We start from the raw sequence: 22108 nt of genomic DNA on the forward strand, positions 1-22108 counted from the left end.
GCCTCCAATTAAAATAAATTAAAAAAATAAAGAAAAAAAAAGGAAATATTTGCAAGTGAGTATAATCAAATATTTACTATGTTTAACATATGAGTGAGTGAAGTCACTCAGTCGTGTCCAACTCCTTGAGACACCATGAACTATAGCCTACCAGGCTCCTCCATTCATGGAATTTTCCAGTCAAGAGTACGGAGTGGGTTGCCATTTCCTTCTCCAGGGGATCTTCTTGACCTAGTGATCGAACCTGGGTCTCCTACACTGGAGGCAGACACTTTACCATCTGAGCCACCAGGGCAGTCCTAACATATGAAGAACTACTAATACATTCAACAAAAAGATAAATGCTCAGAATGGAATTAGAAACTAAGGAAATTAAGAGACAAGGTTATCAAGTTGGCAAAGAAAAAACAGACAGCATAGAACATTGCAAAGGCTGTCAATACAGATTACTTATAATAATGATAATGATACTAGGCCAAAGGTGTATTTAAGGGAAAATTAATGGCCTTATTCATTATTAAATAAAAAAGAAATACGTGAAATGAGCATTTAAACTAAAAACATGACAGAGAGAATAACCAAACAAGATTAAGCAGAGAAGGGAGAATAAACTTAATAAGATAAAAGCAGAGAAAAGTTATGGGCAGGGCAGATGGAGACAAAGCAGTTGAAGGCAGGAGGAAAAACAGGAGAGTGGTTTCCAGAAGGAGGGAAAGGCTAGCCATTCTGAAACAGAGTGGAGCCTCTGTGTAAAACCCATTGAATTTTAGCAACAGGAGGCTCATTAGTGACCCGGGTGAAAGCAGTTCCCAGGTGTGGTGGACACAGAGGTCAGAACATATGTGGTAAGAAGGGACTGGGAGGTGAAGAGTGGCTACAGCAAGGGAAGACATCCTGCCAAAGGGTCTGGATGTGAAGGAAAATATTCAAGAATGGGCACAGACATGTGAGGTGTTAAAGAACTTTACCTGTAAGAGAAGAGGGACCTGAAGAAATTCACATGTTGATGGGAAGGCTGTGGCAGAAGGGGAGAGGCTTCTGCTGCATGGTATAAAGAGGGTGGGACATCCCTGGTAGTCCAGTGACTAAGACTCTCCACTCCCAAAGCAGGGGACTGAGGTTCGATCCCTGGTTGGGGAACTAGATCCCACATGCTGCAACCACAGGGTTCACACACGCCAACTACGACTTGGGTCAGTTAAATAAATAATAACTGAAATAAATATATATTTTCTTAAAGAAGAAAAGGATGGATTGAAAAAGGCATAGATTCCTGAGAAGGTGGGAGGTGAGGGGGAATCAATAGCAAAATTTTTGAAAGAGTGACTCATCATGAAAGCGATATGGTGGGTCACGGATGCTAAAATAAAAGAAAAAAGGAAAAAACAAAAGGAAGAGAATGGAAAATACCTGAGTGCATTACAGGGTTAAAGGTAAATACTGTTTGTGAATCTGTTTCAATTATGTCTTTGTGTGTGTGTGTGTGTGTGTGAATGTATGCTGTACTGCATTTCTTACTGTTAGTTTAAAGGTGCTTGAAGCACCTTTAAAGGTCCCTGATCTAGATCCCTGATCTAAAGCCTAAATGGGAAGTATAAACTACAGGTACATTGGTTTTTGATGGTAGAGAGGACCGAGCATCTCTGTATCAGAGGTAAGAAGATGAGAGGCAGGATGGGGATGGGATGGTGATGAGCTGCTGGCTTGGTGTCTTTGAAATTTGGATGTTGAGCATGTTGCCTGCCAGGTGGGAGACAAGATGATCATTATCCAGGGTAAGGTGAGGAGGTGGGCTGTTCCCAGGATGGAGGCCGGTGGAGAAGGCTTGGTAGAGCTTCCACAGGGAAGAACAGAACAGACTGACTTGAGAAACACAGATGGATGCTGGGCACTGTGCAGGCTTGATTGAGATTAGTGACCATGAATGTGAGGCAGTGCCAATTTGCCTGGTTGGGCGATTTTCTCCCGCAGAGCTCACCCAAGCAGGAGAGGCCCAATTAGACTGTCCTTGCTTCACTGTGCGTCTCTGGACCAGTAAACTGAGGCATCCCTGCTGATGAACGCTAGAGCTGAGTGGGACGCAGGGGCTTCACAAACCCACTAGTGAATTCTTTTCACCTCCTTCTGCTCAGAAGCTCAGGGTATGGTCGTTTTCATCGGAGTCTTTTTAACGTCTCTGGCACTGGAGCTGGTGAAAATTATTAACTTCCTTTGGCCCTAGGAAGCTGGGAGAGGTCTTCAAGGTCACACACATGAGGCTGAAACTGGTTACCCAGCTGGGCTCATCCTTATTGCAAACAAGATGAAGTTAGTGCTTGGTTTTCTCTTTGAGAAGAATACTGAGAAGGCCTTCTAGAAACTCCTGCGAGCGTGCACGAGTATGAGGATGTTGAGTTGTTTTAGTTGTGTCTGACTCTTTGTGACCCTATGAACCGTAGCCCAGCAGGCTCCTCTGTCCATGGGATTCTCCAGGCAAGAAGACTGGGGTGGGTTGCCATGTCCTCCTCCAAGGGATCTTCCTGACCCAGAGATTAAACCTGCACTGGCAAGTGGATACTGTACCACTAGAGCCACCTGGTCAGCTCCTTAGAAACTCATACATACACATTCCAAAAGGAGCATCAGACATAAAGGGGTGACACTGCCCACGTATTTACTGAGCATGGAGCATGTCCCCTTCAGTTAATATTTGACGTAAAGCCATGAATTGTGTTAAGTTTTTGCATTTCTTTGTTTTTTCCCATCCCCACCTCCTAAGCAGGCAAGAGCACCGGTCCCCTGCGCTAGGTGAGTAGGGCCTTTGACAGAGCTGAGCCCTCTCTTGTTCCTGAAATGCTTGCCCTGTCTCTGATCACACCCACCCCAGGCTTTCCACTCCAGCCCTACCAGCCCCTTTGAATGATCTTGGAATGTCCTTACCAAGCTGGCATATTCACTGGGCATCTGCTAGTGACAAAGACTAATTTAGACATGGTTGGGGGGGGCGGGGCGGGTAACAAACCAGACAGATCGGCAAGCCCTCAGCCTCATGAAGTTTGCATTCTAAACGGTAAGAAAGAACATAAGGTGGAATGGGGGAAGAGTGAATGGAGGGGGGATAGCTTGCTTTCAAGGCGGGGTCAGGGATGGCCCGTCTGAGGAAGCACCCTCGGAGATGTGGCCTGGTGATACGGAGTCAGCCGGCCTAAGGGAAGATTGCTCCAGGTGGAGGAAATTGCAAGTGCAAAGGCCCTGAGGTGGGCACAGACTTGGTGAATGTGAGGGAGAGTAGGGAGGCCAACAGAGCAGGAGCTGGGTGAACCGTGGAGCCAGGAACACGAGACGAGCTGGACAGGGTGACGGATCTTTTGGGCCCAGGAGAAGGAGTCTGGATTTTATCAGAGCAAATTAAACTAAATATGGCCCACACTGAACTCCCAGTCTTCTCTCCCCAGCCTGGTTTTCCTAGAGTCTTGAGTCTGGAACACTCCCTGGCATCAGGGAGTGCCTCAGGCCTGCCCAGTTCTGGGTTTTCCCTTGGCCGCATCTCACTCCACAGCACCTTCCCCATGCTCTTGCCTCCTAGAGGACACCGGCAGCCCAGACCCGCCTGCATATTCAGACTCGGTGTGTAACTGGCTGACATGCTTCTCTACCGCAGATCCCACTGGCACCTCAAATGCATGTGCAGAACTGATCTCTTTATCTGTTTTCCTAATCCTCCTTCATTCCTTATCACCATGAATGACAATACCCAGTTGCCTAAGGAAAATATATCAACCCCTTTTCCCTTGTGCCCAAATCCAGTCTGTAACTAACTTCTGAGATTCTATCTCTCCACTGTCTCTTGTACTTGTCACATCCTCATCACACCCTATTAAGGGAAGGTCTTCTTCCTACTGCAAGAGCCTACCTGGTTTTCTGTCTCTAAATCTCATTCTTTTTAAATCCATCCTACATATTGGCTCCAGAATGGATTTTTGTAAATCACAAATTCTCATGATGTTTCATCTTTGCTTAGAACTCTTGAAAGACTCCCCATTGCACTGAGGATAAAGCCTGAACTTCTCTAAAGGCACAAAAAGACCCTCAAAGACCAAAGGCCCTTGCCAGCCTCTTTTATCTTTATTTTCCCACCTCCCACTGCCCATGACGTTCCAGTCATATTGGACCACTGCAGTCCTGCAAATGTGCAAGTCTAATGCTAGGTTCCTGCTCTGGCTAGTTTTTCTTTCTAGAGTGTTCTCTCTTCCTGTCCATCTGGAAAACTCTGTCAAGCATCTTTTCTATAGAGTGGTGTGGGCTCCCTCCCCCCATTTATCCTTGCTAGCCACAGCCATAGAGTCTGTATGCCTGGATCATGCTGCTCAGTGCCCACTGAGGTCTGAATGTTTGAGTCCCCCCAGATTCGTACACTGAAATCCTAATGCCCATGGGTGATGGTAACGGCAAGTGAGAGCTTCGGGAGCTCCTTTAATAGCGAGGATGGTGATCTCATGAGTGGATGGGGTCAATGCTTTATAAAAGAGGCTCCCGAGAGATCCCTGGTCCCCTTCCATTATGTGAGGATATAAGGAAAAGAATGAGACCTGGAGGAGGGCCAGGAGGAGGACCCTGGCACCCTGGTCTCGGAATTCCAGTTTCCAGACTGTGAGCAATACATTTTTGTGGTTTATAAGTCTGTGGCATTTTATTATAGCAGCCCGAATGGACTAAGGCAGTACCCAAGCCAACCTTGACTGGTCTGAGAGGTGTAGAGTGAAACCCCACATTAGGAGGCTCTGGCTGGCCAGGTGTCCTCCAAACCAAAGCCTCTCTTATCCCTACCATTTTGGCTTTGTCTTTACAATAACACCGATACCAACATGATTAGCAGTAACTATAATAAAATAGGAAACCAGTGCTTACCAAATATTTGTTATCTGATTGGTACTGTAGATACAATAGTGAATAAGACATACACTGCTTTAGGAAATTTATAGTGTAGTGAGGGCACAGGCAATCAACAGGTAAAAAAGCATAGCTTACTGTGCTCGAGTATGTCCCCTGCCCTTACCTGCTGCCTTCTAAGCAGAGCCCTCTTGCCTACTCCATTGACTTTGGAATGGTGACTTTGCCCCATGGAAGGTGAGATGGTGACATAGGGATGTTCAAACAGACACCCCTAGAATGAGAGGCTATGTAGGGTTCTCCCGAGCCCTGCGGAGCTGCACCGGACCTACAGCCCTCATGGGATGCAAGTGAGAAATAAATATTTGTTGCTGTAATTCGTTGAGATTTTTGCACGGTTGATGCCACAGCAAAAGTTGACTCACACCCTTAAGACAAGGGATGGAGAAATGCGAAAGTGAAGGATGGCTCTTCTGGATAGGGTAGTCAGAGAAAGCCTCTCTGAGGAGGTGACAGTGGTGACAAGAAGGATCCAGCTTCCTGAGGAGCATTCCAGCACAGGGAACCTCAAGTCAAAGGCACTGAGGAGGGAAAGAGTTTAGAGTACCTAAAAGTCTGAAAGAGGGCCAGTGGGTCTGGGAAGGGTGAGAGGGAGGAGGGGGCACGGATGACGGGAGAGGGAGGAAGGGGTCCATCTCTGCACCTCTCAGATCTGTGGCTCAGAGATCACCCTCGGCATCCGGAGCGCTCAGCTGAGGCTCCATGCCTTTCTTGGCATGACGTCTGTTGGGTCGTTGTTGGGGAGATCACAGAACATAATGCCCCAACTGGGATACTTTTGAGAACGAAAGATGGGACCACTCAATAATTACCTTAGGATGGAAGATGTAAACTGGGATGGCCCCAAGCAAATATCCCCACATGTGGTCTCCTACTTTCCTTTCACAAAAGTATCTCTTATCCTGAGCAAGTATTTCCTCAGTCACAATCCAGTCCCCTTCTGGAAGAAAATCTTAAACCAAAACTCACCAGGAGGGCTCTGACAATTGCTAAATTCTTGTGTCCTGAGATTAGACCCTGACTGTACTCCCTTAGAGGCTGGCTAGGTTCTTGGTATAAAGTGACTGCTTATCAGCACCAGGCCAACCTGTGGGAATTCCCTGCTGCCTGAAACTATCCTGAGTCGTGATTGACTTTTGCCACACCTGTGGAAGAATGCCCACTCAAACCACTCCTGGAGCTTCCCTTGGGCTTAGACCCTCTTTAGACCCGCTCAGAGGTCCCTGCCAAGGCCAGATTCTGAGCTGGGGTCTCATCCTGAGCTGATGACTGAGGATCTCCTATCACCATCAGGCAGGACAGCTCTGGCCCCCGATGGGGCTAAGTGTGAGGACAGTGCCTGCCCTGTACTCCTGGGAAGGAGCTGACTCTGCACTCCCCAGGCTCAGCTTTTACCCCGGAAACAAACCATAAATTCTTCAGAAAGTATATGTAGTCAGATCAAGCCACTGGGCCCCCCAATTTTGGTTTGTCTGTGTTTTGGAGGGGGGGAAGTTTCTGTACTCCACTTTCTACTTCCACATGTAGTAAAATTAGACTAACCACTCTGGAATCACACCTTGGTTGTGAAGATGCATTACGATGAAGCTTCTGAAAGGCAAGGAGTACAGTCCCGAGCCTGGGCACCCGGGTATTATACTATACATCGATCTTCGCTGAATTGGAAACAAGGGACATGTCTCAGCGCTCCTGCTGGAGACATTTCCACAAAGGCCTCTGCTCAGCATACCTCTGAGTCTCAACCAGCCTGCGGGGGTGAGAGCAGGGTCTCCCCACCTCTCCCCAGCATAGCCCACTCCTCAACCAGGAAGGCTCCAGACCAAAAGGTTTGCACTCTGATCCTCAGTAGCTCTTCTCCATGGATGAGTGGGTGATTCTACCCAGACTCCTCCCGTGGAGGGATGATGGCCTGGCAGCTAAGACTCCATGTACCACCTTCTCTGGGAAGACTGACTTAGGCAAGGAGATGTGTTCTATCAGCTGCATGGAGGTGCCTGGGGCTGGATGGTGCTGACAATAGTTGAGCGCTGACTGTTCTGTGAGACTAGAGTTCTGTCTGGGATTCCGAGGAACTGTGCCCTGTGGGGTGAGGCATGGGTTCCCTGATGACTGGTCTCTCCATACGCCAAGCAAAGGCTTCTCAAAAGCGCTTTCACAGCTGTGAGGCCCCACAGATGCTCAGGCCAGCCCCCAGGATCCCTGAGTGATACTTGTGAAGACTCTCCTCCCACGGGGCAGACCTCAGTCAGCCTCTGTGCCCCACCCCCGTGGGGGTTTGCTTCACCTATTCTTCATTAATGTCATCAGCCAGACACAGCTATGAGCTGGCGAGAAGTCTGTGGGCATGATGTAGCCCCAGAACCCAAGCCTTCCTATGAGTTCAGGGGAACTCAAGAAAGGGTATAATCTACATTCCCAACAGCTCCGAAGGTGCTCCTGGGACCCTCTTGGAGAGCCCCACCAGCTTCTCCAGAGCATCTTCCCTCAGGGAGATTAGAGCTATCCATGGTCCTGGCCACTACTCTAAGCCCAGTCCTAACTGCAGACCAGCAGCCACTGCAAACTTGAAAAGCACACTCAGTGGAAATCCCTGGATCATAAGGAAGTATACTTGGATCTTCTTCCAGGGGAATCCACAGTGATACAGGCGAGTTTATAGTTAGCCTGAGAGAGCTACCTTCAAGACCATGGTTGGAGCAGGTGGGGGCGTGCGCTGACCTGTTTCCCTGAGTAAGATAGGAGTTAATGAGGTAGCTGAGGGGAGTAGTCCTGTGCCGAGCCCATCTCTGGAGACCCCCAAGATTGCCTTTGTTCACAGGAAGGAAGAGTCCTGGGCCGGCAGGAAGGAAAGGTCATTGTTCCCCCAAGAAGGGTAGCCCAAGGATCTCCTTGAAATCTAATCCCTACAAAAGGTGAGCAGTGTCTTCCCCAGGAACCTCAGAGCCCGAGAACACCCACAACACCTAAAGCTTGATGGGGATGTACTTCCAAGTGAGATGACAAGTTCGTCTAGAGGCTCACAGTTGGGGGAGGGTATTGGGAGATCTTCGAGCCCCAGCCCCTGAGTCAGCAGCTGCGAAAACAGACCCTGATTAGATAGGCTCTGGGTCTCTCCCATAGCTCTCTGAGCAGACATCACAGAGCACTGTGGAAGAGGCACAGTCTGTGCTGCTGCATGGGGAATGCGCTTGGTGTACACAGAAATTCAAAAATTTTATAAAGGGAAAAGAACCTGTTTGCTCTGATCCCAAAGCTGAAAGCTAAAGTGAGAAAAGCAGATATACCCATTTCCCCGGCGCCAACCCTCAAGGAGAGGTCACAATGCAGGATAAGACCCCTAAAGTTTAGTCAGTTTTCCCAGCCCCCAGTCCACCCGGGTGACTGTGGTGCCCAGACACCTCGGCCCAGGACTCTTAGGCGTAGGAATATGGCCTTTGGTCTGGGCCCTGTCCTAAGCTGTTTCTGCAGTTTGGTTCTGGATAGATTCCTGGGTTTGACTGGGCTGAAATTTTGTCCATGATGCTCCAAGAAATCTTCTGAGAATCTTCCCACTGGAGTGAGTTTTTCTTCCTTACATACTGGCAGCAGTTTGTGGCCACATCTCTAAGTTGCAGTAATTCAAAGACTGCTTTATCATAAAAGAATGTGCTTATGACGCTCACTAGATCATGAGCTTCTTGCGGACAAGAGCCACATGACAGTTATTCCCATCTCTGCCCCAGGGTCGAGCAGCACTGTGTCAGGCGGGGAGCGGGACCGCCCCTCCTCATTTGCTGCATTCAGAGAAGAAAGGCAGGAGATCGCAACACTGAGCTGTGGTGTCACAATACTGAACTTTGCACCCCATTCCCCACCAGGATATCAACGTGGAGGTCAACACTCCTCGAACCCCAGAAGGCCACCACCATCATAACCACCCACATCATGCCAGCCTCATAGCAACAACGTATGACTACAACATATGACTACATAAATTCCAAACCCATGCCCCAGAGGCTGCCATCTTTTCAGGGGACCAAGCCCCTCAGGAATGACCCCAAACACTCCTGCAAGCAATCGGCACACAGAGGGTATTCCTTATTAGTGGGGTTCACTAATCTGATACAGATCATCTAGGGAGATTTTAGAACAATAATTCCTGGCTCCCATCCCAGACCTGCTGAATTAGAATTTCTGGGGATGAGACCAAGATTCTCTATTTTTAAAAGTCTAAGAATTGATGCTTTTGAACTGTGGTGCTGGAGAAGACTCTTGAGAGTCCCTTGGACTGCAAGGAGATCCAACCAGTCCATTCTAAAGGAGATCAGTCCTAGGTGTTCATTGGAAGGACTGATGCTAAAGCTGAAACTCCAATACTTTGGCCACCTCATGTGACAAGTTGACTCACTGGAAAAGAGTCTGATGCTAGGAAGGATTGGGGGTGGGAGGAGACGGGAACGACAGAGAATGAGATGCCTGGATGGCATCACCGACTCTATGGACATGAGTTTGAGTGAACTCCAGGAGTTGGTGATGGACAGGGAGGCCTGGCATACTGTGGTTCATGGGTTGCAGAGAGTCGGACACGACTGAGCGACTGAACTGAACTGAACTGATGAGTGATTTTAATAATTAGCTGGGTTTGGGTTCATTTTATATCAGGTAGGGCCACCAGAGATACCTCCTTCCCCCATAAAGTATCAATTTAAAACTAAAGGTAACAAGTGATGCTTGTGACCCACACTAGCCTGGTGGGGAAAGTGTAGATTCTACTTCCTTGGATGTGCTGGGAGCTTCCTTTGTGAGCCATCCCTGCCCATCCAGTCTTTGCCTGATGAGACCCTCCACCCCAACCCTCCAGTACACTGAATACCTTGGTTCTACAGGCTCAGTTCTTACAGCCAGATCCTGAGCCAAACCCAGCCAAGGCTGCCAGTCACAGGAAGTCCCATCCCCTCAAACAAAGTGGGGTAACATGAGTATGGCTCCTCAGAGTCAGCATTTGGTGAGCTTGTGAGGAGCCTGGCACACCCACAGGTGCACAGAGTTTCCAGACCTTCCCCACCTGCCATCCCTGCCCCACCATGCATGCCCCAGCCCAGGGACTGGGCTGCTGTCCTGATTCTTGGTTTCCTCTCCAGTCCCTGCTGTGAGAGAAGCTCTTAATGAAAAGGCAGCCTCTTGCCGGGGCTGGGATGGCCTGCCTGGGTAGACTCTCTTCCCCTGGTGAGGACCAGAGGCCACCTTCCCCCATCAAGTATCTGCCTATTTAAGAACAACGGTAACAAGCAATACAGGACCCACTCTAGCCTGGTGAGACAAGTGTTGAAGGTACTTCCGTGGATATTCTGATCGGAAATACTGGCAGGCCTCTTTGTGAGTCGTCTGTTCATCCAGGGTCAGTTGCCCCAGCCCCAGTCTCCCTCAACTCCAGGTTCCTCTTCCCAGGCCGCCCCCGTGGCCCCAGCAGGCTTCACAGCCCTGACTGCAGTGCCCACTCCCCATTGCAGGAGCAGAGACAGACAGTTTCCACCTCCCGTCACTGCCAGGACTTTCTGCTCTGGAAAACGAACGCTTTGAGTTACAGCAGACCGTCTACAGAGCAGGCACCCCCAGCTCCGCCACAAGCTAGCACATGTCTGCAGTGTCCATGTGCTGGGGGACCCAGTAACAGAGGAAGGGGGCCTGAAACCACTGGGTTTCAAGTTCTAGGAATTGACCTGAAATTGACAAAGTAGGACCAAAGCAATCTCCAGGTTCTCTGCTTCTCTCCCAGGGACACATGTGGGTTCATGGGACCTTTATGGAAGCCCAGGGAAGTAAGGAGAATGTTAAATCAGCAACGGGAGCTCACACTGCCCTTATCACAGCCCCTACCCCGACCACAAGCAATTACCAGGAATATTATCTGTCATACTGAGGTTGATGCTTTCAAACCCCAGCTGATCCCAGTTCTCTCTGAACATTTGAAAGAGGCAGTTTCCAAGGACTCTAGTTATTGTGATCATATTTTCTGGGATGAAGGAAAGGATGCTTGAAACTGCATTTGTCCTGGAAAACCTGGGGTTAAATATTTATGGGGAATGCGAGGATTCAGCCACAAAGAGGGAAAACTGTACAAGCCTCACGTGTGAACAGGGCATTGCGGTTGAGGTGGGAGGGGAGTGAAAAAGCAGCTGCCTGTTTAAAAATACAGCTAGCAAGCGAAGTATGTGACCTATATGAAGAAAACCACAAAGCTGTTATATTTAGAAAAATGAAAGTAGATGAACAAAAGAGTGACACATCGTGTTTCAGGATGGGGAGGCTGTGTAGTATAAAAATGCCTATTTTCCTGCAGTTAATTTATAGTTTAATAGGAGCACACATACAAAATCCCAATAGGTTTTTTTTCACTATGACAAAATGATTCTAAAATTAATCTTGAACAGCAAACAGATGAGAATAACAATGAATATTCTGAAAGAGAAAATAATTAACGGAGGAACGAGTAGTTTCCAGCTCTGCCAGATATTAGAACATATTATAAAACAACAATTAAAATTATTCAATACCGGTGCTAAGATAGAAATGAGTAGCAGAACAAAGCGGTGAGTCAAGAAACAGACTTAACTACATCCGAGGATTCAGAATGTGATAGAACAATTCATTTGCCTCAAATCAAAAGGGAAATGAATTACTTAATAAATTGTGTTGGAAAACTATGTAATAGTTTGGACAATATCATACATTCATCTAAATAAACTCCAGATGGATTAACAAATTATATTTTAAAAAATCAAATTACTGACAAATAACCAAAAATAGAACAGACCGTTTTTTCAGATCGGTGGCAGAATGATAACTTTGTCAGCTTTGAAAAGAAATCACAAATATCGAGAGATTTGTCTGTATAAATATGTAAAACAACTGTACAATGCAAACTAGCAAAACAGAAAGAAAGAAAAAAGAAAGCTGGAGATTGGGGAAACTATGTATATCAAATGGAAAGAGCCTTCAAATTGAAAAGGAAAACACCAGGACGACACTGTCATAGCCACATGTCAAGATAGACAGCTGTTACCCAGGGGTTGCAAATAGCAAATGCTCCAAGTCCCTGCGGGGCAGGGCTGGACCCAGGCCAGCTGGAGAAAGGCCAGGACCAGAGTCCTGTAATGGAAACCTTGACACCTCTTGCTCCAGCAGGGACACGCTTCCAGCCATGCATACCCAGCAGTCTCTCTCTGGATCTTATTCCCATGGACCGTCCCTCCCTTCTTTCATTCACGCACTTTGGGAGCAGCCAACTCCTTTTGGAACCACTACACACCAAGTAATCAGAGACTGTGCATGTGTGTGCACACACTGTGCATATGTGTGCCAATGTGTCCAACGAACATCCTCCTCCTGCAGAGCCCTAGAGCCCCTGGCTTCTCTCAGAACCCATTACTGCCATTTGAGTAGCTTTCTTCCCAGCAGGGCCCCCACTCTGTCCTCCCATCTTTGAGGCCCAACTGTTCTAACAGCATTGATGAAAGTCTATGCTCTATGAACAGAAGGGTTGTGGCTCCCCTGTTACACACCTCCTGTGATGCTTTCCACATCACTGGACCTCAATGAATATGTGTCAAATAAAAGAATGAACCTTCATGGGGTGGTTTCTAAACGCATCTGATTCACCAATGCTTTCTAGATGAAAAAGTAAACTTTGAACCACAAGAGCCCACTTTAATTTACATAATTATGTCTATCTTCATGTGAAAGCGAGCTCTTTGAGGTCAAGGGCTGTGCCCAATTTATCTCTAGATTCGTAGCACTTATCATAACATTTGGCACTTCATGGAAGTTGACAAGGGTGTGCTGGAGGGATGCATTCAATTTATATCTATTAAATTAGCAATTTTTAAAAGGCCACACAAATTCTTGAGGTTTAGTGATGCTGGTAAAGGTTGCAAGAGATACATGTGACCTATATGAAGAAAACTATAAAGTTGTTAATATTTAGAAAAATGGAAGCAGACGAACACACAGAGAAATCTATGCCATATTTCTGGATGGGAAGGACATGTGTTATATGAATTTTAGTTTTAACCTTAAGCTTTTGTTACTGACATTATGACCTGGCAGAACATTTTGGGGGAATGATATGAGTATTTTTAAATGTTTCTACTCTGGCCCAACAACCTCATTTCTGGAAATTTACCTCAAGGACAGAATTCAAGAAAACATATAAAAAGGTCATATGCTTGAGGATGGGGTTCTGGGTGGCTCAGCCGGTAGAGAATCTGCCTGCTAGTGCAGGAGATGCAAAAGATGCAGGTTCTATCTCTGGATCAGGAAGATCCCCTGGAGAATGAATGGCAACCCACTCCTGTGTTCTTGCCTGGAAAATTCCATGACAGAGGAGCCTGGTGGGTTAGAGTCCATGGGATCACAGAGTCACACACGACTGAGCACACGTGAGCATGCATGCTTGAGGATGTTAAAAGCTTATAAAAAAATAATTGAGCTATACTGCATTTTCCCCAGAGGATAACTGGCTAAGTCATGGTCCACTCAGTACACAGAACATTCCATAGACTTTAAGACTGGTAAAGTACAAAAGACATGCAATAACATGACAAGATAAGCAATACAATATGAACTTCAAAAGACAGAAAGCAAGATGGTGTGTTCACTTTGATTAAAACCATACGAAATATGTGTGTGTGGGTAAAAATCAAAAAGGAATGGCCAAATTTGAAATTGGCGTTGGTTGAAGGAAGTGAAATTAGGAATATCTTATTTAAACTTTTAAAATACCAGAGTATACCAAAAGCATGTGCTGAGTAGAGGTCCTTGGACTCCAGATACTCCTTGAAAGAGTTACAGTACACTGTATGGACGTGGCACTAAGATCTCTCCCCCTCAGCCTGAGCAGGATCATCCCCAGAGATGCCCCAGTTTAGAAGTTTACCAGGATGAGCCACACCAAGTCATGCAGCTGATTTGGTACATAGGAGGTGCTCAATATATCAAAATGGAAGGATAAATGGATGGGTAGGTAGAAGGAATGAGAAAAAGTAAAGATGCCCTCAACAAAGGTATATTGCAACCTGAACACTCTGGAAGGACTGATGCTGAAGCTCTAATACTGTGGCCACCTGATGTGAAGAGCTGAGTCACTGGAAAAGACCCTGATGCTGGGAAAGACTGAGGGCAGGAGGAGAAGAGGGAGACAGAGGATGAGATGGCTGGATGGTGTCATTGACTCAATGGACATGAACTTGGGCAAACTCTGGGAAACGGTGAGGGACAGGGAAGCCTGGCGAGCTGCAGTCCGTGGGGTCGCAAGGAGTCAGACACGGCTTGGTGACTGAACAAGTGCAAACACTGGTGTAGCCCCAACAAGGGTCATGGGTCAGGCCCTCGTGAATTTGTTTCACTCTTTGCCAGTTTCCGTTGCTTCATGGCATAGCTCAGCCCGCTGTTCGTTTCTCAGTCTGGACTGACGTCGTCCTAAGCTTTCGATGTCCTTACTGACCTCTTGAGTTCTGGAAATCTGGGGCAATAGAGTGTACATTTGGAACAGAAGCCAACTCTGTCAGTTAACAGTTCAAATTCCAACCCATCATCTACCGGTTCTATCACCTCTGAGCCTAGTTGAGCTTTGTTTTCATCTGTAAAATGAGAGAATAAATATTCCATGATGCTGTAGGGAAGAGTCCTATCTTCCCAATGACAAAACATGTAAGAAACACTGGCACCTTCCTTTACCCATGCTTCCTCGCTGTCACGATTCTATAGTTTCTAATCATGACCTAATTTAAAATGCAAATACAGATTTCATCATATTTAGAATCTGACAAGACTAGCTTATCCTATACTGGTGGTTCTCCATCCAGGGTGACTTTTCCCCCCAGAGGATACAGGCAACATCCGGAGACGTATTTGGTTGCCAAAGCTAGTAGTGGAAGGGGCGTGTGTGCTTCTGGCTTCTAGTGGGTAGAAGACAGGTGGGATGCAGCTAAAACATCCTAAAATGCACAAGAGCACCCCCCCACAAAAGAATTCTCTGGCCCCAAACATCAGTAGTGCTGAGGGTGAGAATCCCAATGACCTGAGGACTAAGCCATTCCTCTGACCAGAAATCTGAGTGTGTGTGTGTGCGTCCGTGTCCAGAGCGTGGAGAGGGAGTGGTTGAGGGGGGTATCTCAGCGGGGAAAGGATGCGAGGGCGCGAGGAGAGGACCACATCCCGCAGCATCCCTGTATGGAGCGCCCTCCTTTCCCTCCCTGCAGCCCCGTATCCTCTGTGACACTTTCCTTGAGCCCCTGAGGACCCCCATCTCCCTTCCCTGGTCTCTCAAGGACCGCTTGCCAATTTGTAACTCACGCTGTATGCATCCCTGTGTATTCTCACTTCACACCTATGCCATATACCTTAGGAACCGAGCAATTAGGATTCACGCCTTCTTGTGGTGGCTTATAAAATGGCCGAGGGAAGCTGGCATCTGCGAGGTCTTGGCATTTCTCTGGTGGAGGCTGTTTTGAAACTTCTTCTGCAAGTGGCTGCTAATGGACCGATAATTGGTTTCCTGGCTTCCTTATGAAGTGTGAAGTGTTCTGCTAGGCTGTCAACAAAGCATCAAGTGTTGTGCAAACCACCATCGGTTATTTGTATCTCCCTTCTATTGTATCTCTTGTTATGGAGAAAGAAGGGGCCAGGGTTATATGGGAGAGGCTCCCATATGGTGCTTTTGTAAGGAAGCCAGTGAAACAGGCAGAGTTTCTGGGAAGGTGAAGGGTGTTTGAAACCTGGGGGTCGCTTTCTCACCAGGACCCCGGTTGAGCACCAGTTCTCCAGGTAGAGCCTGGCACAGGGTAGACATGAAGTAAGAATACTGTTGAATGGATGGGACGTGCCATTGCTGCTGCCTGCTTTGGAGCAGTGATCCCTGGAGACGTGAATCAGCCAAGGAGGAGGAGAGAGGAAGGGAAAAGACGCCGGTTCCATCTTTTCTTTTAGAATGCTTCTCACGGTGAGGAACATCATCATCTTTAAAACTGAGATGAAAAAAAAGACCATCTACTGAGCGTCTGCTACTGCGAAGGCAGCTCGCAAGCCGACAAAATGATTCCGAAGTCCCTGCTCGCTACAGAAAATGTTTTGGAACATGAAGGCAAGAGTGTACTTGTGTCGTCTCGGCAGGGCCATTCCCGAGTAAGGAACTGTTTTGAAGAAAATGTTTCAAGAGAAGAACAATGCACTGCTGCGCACTTCTCTGGACAAGTGTTCAAAGAAATCTGAGCCTTCAAAACACCCCCCAAATTCAGGTCCTATTCTAAACCCTCAGAAGGAAAGTACAACATTGCTTGCTAAATATTGTGTTAATATTTATCGTGACTAACATGGAAACTTAGGGCACTTAAGCTGACATTTGCTAGAGGTGCTTTTCTATATACATTTATGACCATATTATAAAACAGAGACTGACTGGACTATTCTATATTGTTATAAATGCTTACGGATATTGTCCTTTTTTCTATGGATCACACACTATTATAGGATCGCACATCTATTATAGGATCACACACTATATTATATATTTGATCTGGGGTCAGGAGAAGAATGTCACATTTTAACTTTATCCCTCGAAGAATGAGCTCTGTATAAATGACCCACTTTAGAAAGTGGTTTTCAAGTGTTCATGATGGAAAATGTGAGGACTGTCCGTATCATAGTTGTCTTTTTCTGTAAATATGATCACAGAGGCTTAGAACTGGGGAGTACAACCCCATCAGATAGATCAGCAAAGCAAACTTCAGAGAGAAGCTGCCCTGGCCGGAGCCAGGACACTGAGCCGAGACTAAGACACAGAGCTCCAGATGCTGAATCCCTAATTCTCTCAGCACACCCAGATTGTCTTAGTACCATCTTTCGCCATGAGTTAGACCGGGAGTTCCCTGGAGGCAAAGCCTGAGACCCAGGGATGCATCAGATCAGGGGCTGGGGACTCAGTAGAGAGGGCGCTGACAAATGGCACTCACTTGTGACCTTGCTCATGGTGCAAAAGCCTGGGGCCAGCACGTCCTCTCTGGCCTCCTCCACCAGAGCCAGCATCCCTGAGACTCCAGCTGTGTCTGTTACACCGACAGGATCAGAAAAACCTGAGTGATGGCAGTACCTTGGGGATACCACCCGCCATCTCCCAGAATCATCTGGAAGAGAAGTGCCATCCCCCCTCCACCGCCCCGCCGCGTCCAGAGTGCCTGCTTCACAGTTCTCATCAATAAGCCCCAGGCTCCTCTTCCTTGTTTTAAACCCCGTACCCGCCAGGACTCCTCTGCCCTCTGCTTCTTCTCAGCTGATTGTAAGCAGTGCTCAACATCCTGTCAGCTTTCCTCCTGGAAGCAGAGAGCCTGCTGAGCAGCACTGACTGAAGTTTTCAGAGAGATTTCCTGAAACTACTTCTAAGAGCCAAAAGGTCAAATAAATTCCTGGAGGGCTTGAGTGACAGACCCCCCCACCCCCGCCCCCGTCCCTCGGAGGCAGCATTCTGCTACCTGCATTTCTCAGTTTGTGGAGCAGGGAGCTTTATCCTGGTTCTAAGTCACCGGCTGGCTCTGAGGCACACTTCACTCCTGCTAGCTCTCTGCCCTAGAAGTCTGACCCTTTCCAGTTCTCCCTGCCTTGTTTCTCCCAGATGGATTTCAGAGATAGAGCCCCCATGCTACCTGGGACTCCTGTAGTCCAGACCTTTTCCCTTCTGAGGACCTGACTCTGACCCGCTCTGCAGGGGTCCATTCGACCCGCCCATTCCACCTTAGGCACATCTCTAGACCTGCTCAGACCTGCTCCCTGTTAACCTCCCCTGCCCCCTGCCCCCCACCCCCAGCTCCCAGGGTGCACGTTGTCAGGCACTATATTCTAACCACATCAGGCCAGAGATCCGTGACTGATTCCACGAAATATATTTTTTTAATAATTTGATTTGCTTAATGTACATCTAAGAGCGATTTGATCTTTAAACCTCTGCAAGAATGTTTACATAAAACTCACGGGTCATCAAAAATGCGTTGCCAACTACACAAAGTGATTCTTTTGGTTGTTCGAGAAGTAGTCACTGTGGTATGACCCGGCTCAGCCACTCCCGAAACAAACTCTCCATCATCACAGATATTCCTTACAGTCTCCCAGGTCACTCCTCTCCCTGCCATGAGGGGCCAACATTCTCTACAAGGCAGCACTCTGAGGCCCTGAGAAACCCACTTAGAAGGGAGAAGAGAAGGTGGCTGTTGGCCCTTTGCTGGGGGGAAGCAGATTGTAAGAGATGGAAGGTGGCGGTGGTGAGGGTTGGGAGAAGAAGAGATGACAGCCTCGAGAGGGACAACCTTTGATGTCTGAGCAAAGACCAAGCCTGATCCTTTACACACTGCCCCTCACACTAGCTGATTTCCCTGGGAGCCAGGACTTGGAGTATTATTTGCACCGGAAAGCAAAAGTCAGACCATCCCAGAGGAGGGAAGAAAAGAATCCTTGTCCCCAGAGAACAGAGCACTCAACTCCAGTCCTTTCTCCCAAAGATCGACAATTCAAAGACAGCTGGATCCCAACCCCTCCCTACATCTGATGCAAGAGGAAGCAAACGGATGAAACCCGCGTGTCCTGGCACGGCCATGGTATCCCGCAGCTCCCCCAGGCTGGCAGAGCGTCTAGAGTCGTACGAACTTTGCCAGCACCTTTCACCCTGGCTTGACTGTGTGGCATCACTGACATCTAGAAGGGTGAGGAGGAAACGTCTGGGTTTGACAGTGCTTGCGAGGGTCACCGGGGAGAGGACGGCGTTGCCAAAGGAGCCCCAGATGTCAAGAGCAGTCATGTGCGGTGCCTTACTGTCCACGTCACTGCCAGAAACGAGGACTCAGCCAGAGACGTTTCAAGAAAGAGAAGAAACCAACCAGGGTGAAACTGTGGTTACGACCCTACGAGGTTCCCAAGGACGGGGCCCCCAGATAAGCTAGGACATGGGTCCCCGGCTTCTCAGTAGAAGCGACCCCCCTCCCCGCTCACTTACACACGCAGCCTGGCTTCTTAGCCGACCACTGGTTATTCTTTTGGCACGTGATTGCCTTCTGCCCCACCAGCTCAAAGGCAGGCTGGCATTCAAACTGGAGGGTGTCCCCGTGGCGGAACCGGGAGCCTTCCCGCCGGCCGTAGGCAGGTACGCCGGGATCTCCACAGCTGCCCTGCTCGATCTCTGCAAGAGAGGAGAGGAGAAAACAGACACACGTGGTGACTCCACACCGCCCGAAGCCAGGGCGCCACACTGCACTTCCGCCACGAGGGCTGGGCTTGGACAGACCCCGTGGGCTTTTGATGAGAAGCCCTGCAAGGTCCTGTTTAAAACAGCATCCTGGGAGGAACGGGCCCTCTGGCTCTGGAACTCTGCACCCACAAGGAACACTCCAGGTGCTTGGTTCTACTCCAAGGGAAGGTGGTTCTACATTCTCTGTGAGACACCCGTCCTAGGAATTCACAGGTTCACAGGGTTTGGAGCCTTCTTTACTGACTGGACTCTGCATTCAGATTATGCCTGTTCCCTGGTAGATTTCAGGCTAAGTCCCTTCCTGAGCAGTGAAGGTAAGAACAAGACAGGAGGGAGGCTGCCTTTGTCCTGCCTGCCTTTCCCCCAACCCAGAGATGATGTGAGAATCAATATCCACTGCCTTCTGACCTGGAAGCACTTTGACGAAGATATATTTTTAATTCTGCTTGAGAAGGGAGCAGGTAAAATGAAAAACACAGGACTCATTAAGTATGCTTTTAAAGTTCATGGGATCCAACACTGGTGAGTCACACAGGCAGTGGGTTCCCCAAGACAGCTCTGGAGGTCTGGACTCAGGGGTGGGATGGGTGGATGGCCTGGTGGGAGAGTCGGTCAGGACTGGGACACCCCAGTGACATCCTCTGTCCTGGCCACGGCCCTAGAGCTTCCTCCAGAGTCGCCCCCGACTTCTACGAGCTTGGTGCTATGAGAGATGAAGGGCAGGAGCGGAGGCGGGGAGGCGGCAGGGAGGAGGAGCTCAGTTCCCAGGGAGGAAGGCACCCTGCAGGGAGGACTCCAAGTCATGAATGGAGTGACAGGTGGTGAGGTGAGGACGGCAGGAGTCCTGTGATTCAGGCGAGAGGGGGCTGGAGTAGTGGGAGTTTTTGGACACCTTCCCAGGACTGTCAGGCCAAAGAGACCCTGCCTTTTCCGTGGGCACCGTTATGGGCTGTCGGAGTCACAGTCCCCAAAGTTGCTGTGCATGGCCCTGACAGGGGTGATTCGGCAAAAAAACTCTCTCACCACAGCTGTTGGGTCCTGTGTTCGGGTCACGTGAGCCCCAGGCACTGCTGCTTTATCTGGACAGTGACCGTGAATATTGTCACCATCATGGACCCCCTCCCCCAAGTCAGGGCCTCCAGCCCACTGCTGAGAGCAGCCAGAACAAGATGTTCTTTGGCTGGGATTGCGTGTGTGTGTATGTGTGTGAGAGAGAGTGTGTGTGTACATGTGTGTGCAAGAGGGAGTCAGAGTGTGTGTGTATAAGAGAGAGATCTAAGTCAGACAGCTCTTGCTGTCCTTGGTTTCAGGGAAGAGAGGGTCTGTGTGACCAGGCACAAGGCCTGAGGACTCCAGTGCGGGTCGGATCACCCTCCTCTCATCTCAGGCACGCCCCTGATGGCTCCCTCTACCCACGCCTGAAGGCACACGTCAACCTCCTCTGAAGCCAGCTCTTCTCCTGCCAGGCCTGGAGGAGTGTAGCCATGGAGGCACTCCCGGGAAGGTGGCCCCTCTGCTCCAGGCCCAAGGAGACCTGAAGAAACAGAAGCAGGGGCCCCGAGACAAGTCAGCCTGGAGAAGCGAGCAGCAAGGCCCTCCTCCTTCCTGTGCTGTCTCCAAGCATGCTGTCTCAGGGACACGGGGCCTTGGCGAAGACTTTCGCTGCGGACCCTCTGAGAGCTGGAGGAAGGTACCCACGTGTGAAGACAGAGCTGGAACTCACTGTCTGGGAGGGGACCCAGGTGTAAGGTGTCCTGGGGAGGCCCAGGTATGCTGCAGAAGAGGTAAAGGGGTCTGCCTGCCTGCGTCCCAGACCACACCAGCTAGTCTGGAGGTGTGATCAGCTTGAGAGAACAAGCATCCTGAGGGGGAGGAAGGAAGTCACCCTGCTCTCTCCACTGTGAAGGCCTGGCCCTGTCCACACCCACTCAATCCCTCCTGCTGGCAGTATGATCAGAAGCATAGAGTTAGGGCCTACTATGCGCCAGTCTCTGTGCCAGACACTTGAGACCTGGACGTGGGCTCTGGTCCCAAAGACTGAACACTCCAGACCAGGAAGCTAGTACTCATGACACGCGGTGCACACTACTCACACTTGGAGGGGGGCTGGAGATGGAGTGTGGGTAGTGAGGCACTGGCCATGGGTGCAAAATTTTAGCGAGCACCAGAAACTCAGTCATCCAGACAAACATGACCTTAGTGCAGTGTCTTGTCTTTTAGAAAATCAGAATTGATGACTATAAATCAAATCCAACAGGAAGAAAGAGACCAGAACTTAATAAAAAGACCAGATCTGACTCAGCACTTTGATGACTCACCTTGCTTGCCTCATCCTAGGCCTGGGCATCAGAGTCATTATTGAAATTTTTAAAAATTTTTGGATATTTTGCATTCATCTTGGTTTTTAAAAGCTAGAACATTAAAATATTGGGCTGGCCAAAAATTTATTCACACTTTTCCATAAGAGGTTATGGAAAAACCTACATGAATTTTTGGCCAATCCAATATTATTTATTGCTGAGTTCTTTGGTGCCCCCATGCCTCTCTTCTCAGCCCAGTCTCAGCCCAGGCATCAGGGAAGACTTCTTGGAGGAGGTGACATCTAAGCTGAGGCCTGAAGTCTGTGCGGGAGCCAACAGGTAAAAAGAATAAGTGGGATTCATTGCAGTAATATTCACAACAGCCAAGACCTAGAAACAACCTATATGTCCACTGATGGATGAAGAGATAAAGAAAACGTGGCATACGTGTACATTGGGATTTTTTTCAGCCACAAAGAAGGAAATGCTGCCATTTGTGACATGGATGAACCTTGTGGGCGTTATGCTGAGTGAAATAAGTCAGAGAAAGACAAAGGCAAGATGATCTCACTTGTAAGTGGAATCTAAAAAATAAAAATTGAACTCACAGAAA

General features: G+C 48.5%; 1 protein-coding gene across 1 annotated transcript in view; it reads right to left on the minus strand.

The window, feature by feature from the left end:
- CSMD2 (CUB and Sushi multiple domains 2) overlaps window positions 1-22108 on the minus strand; it is a 695284-nt gene that overhangs the window by 256486 nt on the left and 416690 nt on the right. Inside the window, exon 13 of the mRNA XM_088835123.1 lies at window positions 18944-19126. Coding sequence (XP_088691249.1) covers window positions 18944-19126 — 183 coding nt within the window. The remainder of the gene's footprint in view (window positions 1-18943; window positions 19127-22108) is intronic.

Source organism: Moschus berezovskii, chromosome 4, assembly GCF_049115385.1.
Source record: "Moschus berezovskii isolate FMDL1 chromosome 4, NW_MosBer_1.0, whole genome shotgun sequence".
In the NCBI taxonomy this organism is placed as follows: Eukaryota; Metazoa; Chordata; class Mammalia; order Artiodactyla; family Moschidae; genus Moschus; species Moschus berezovskii.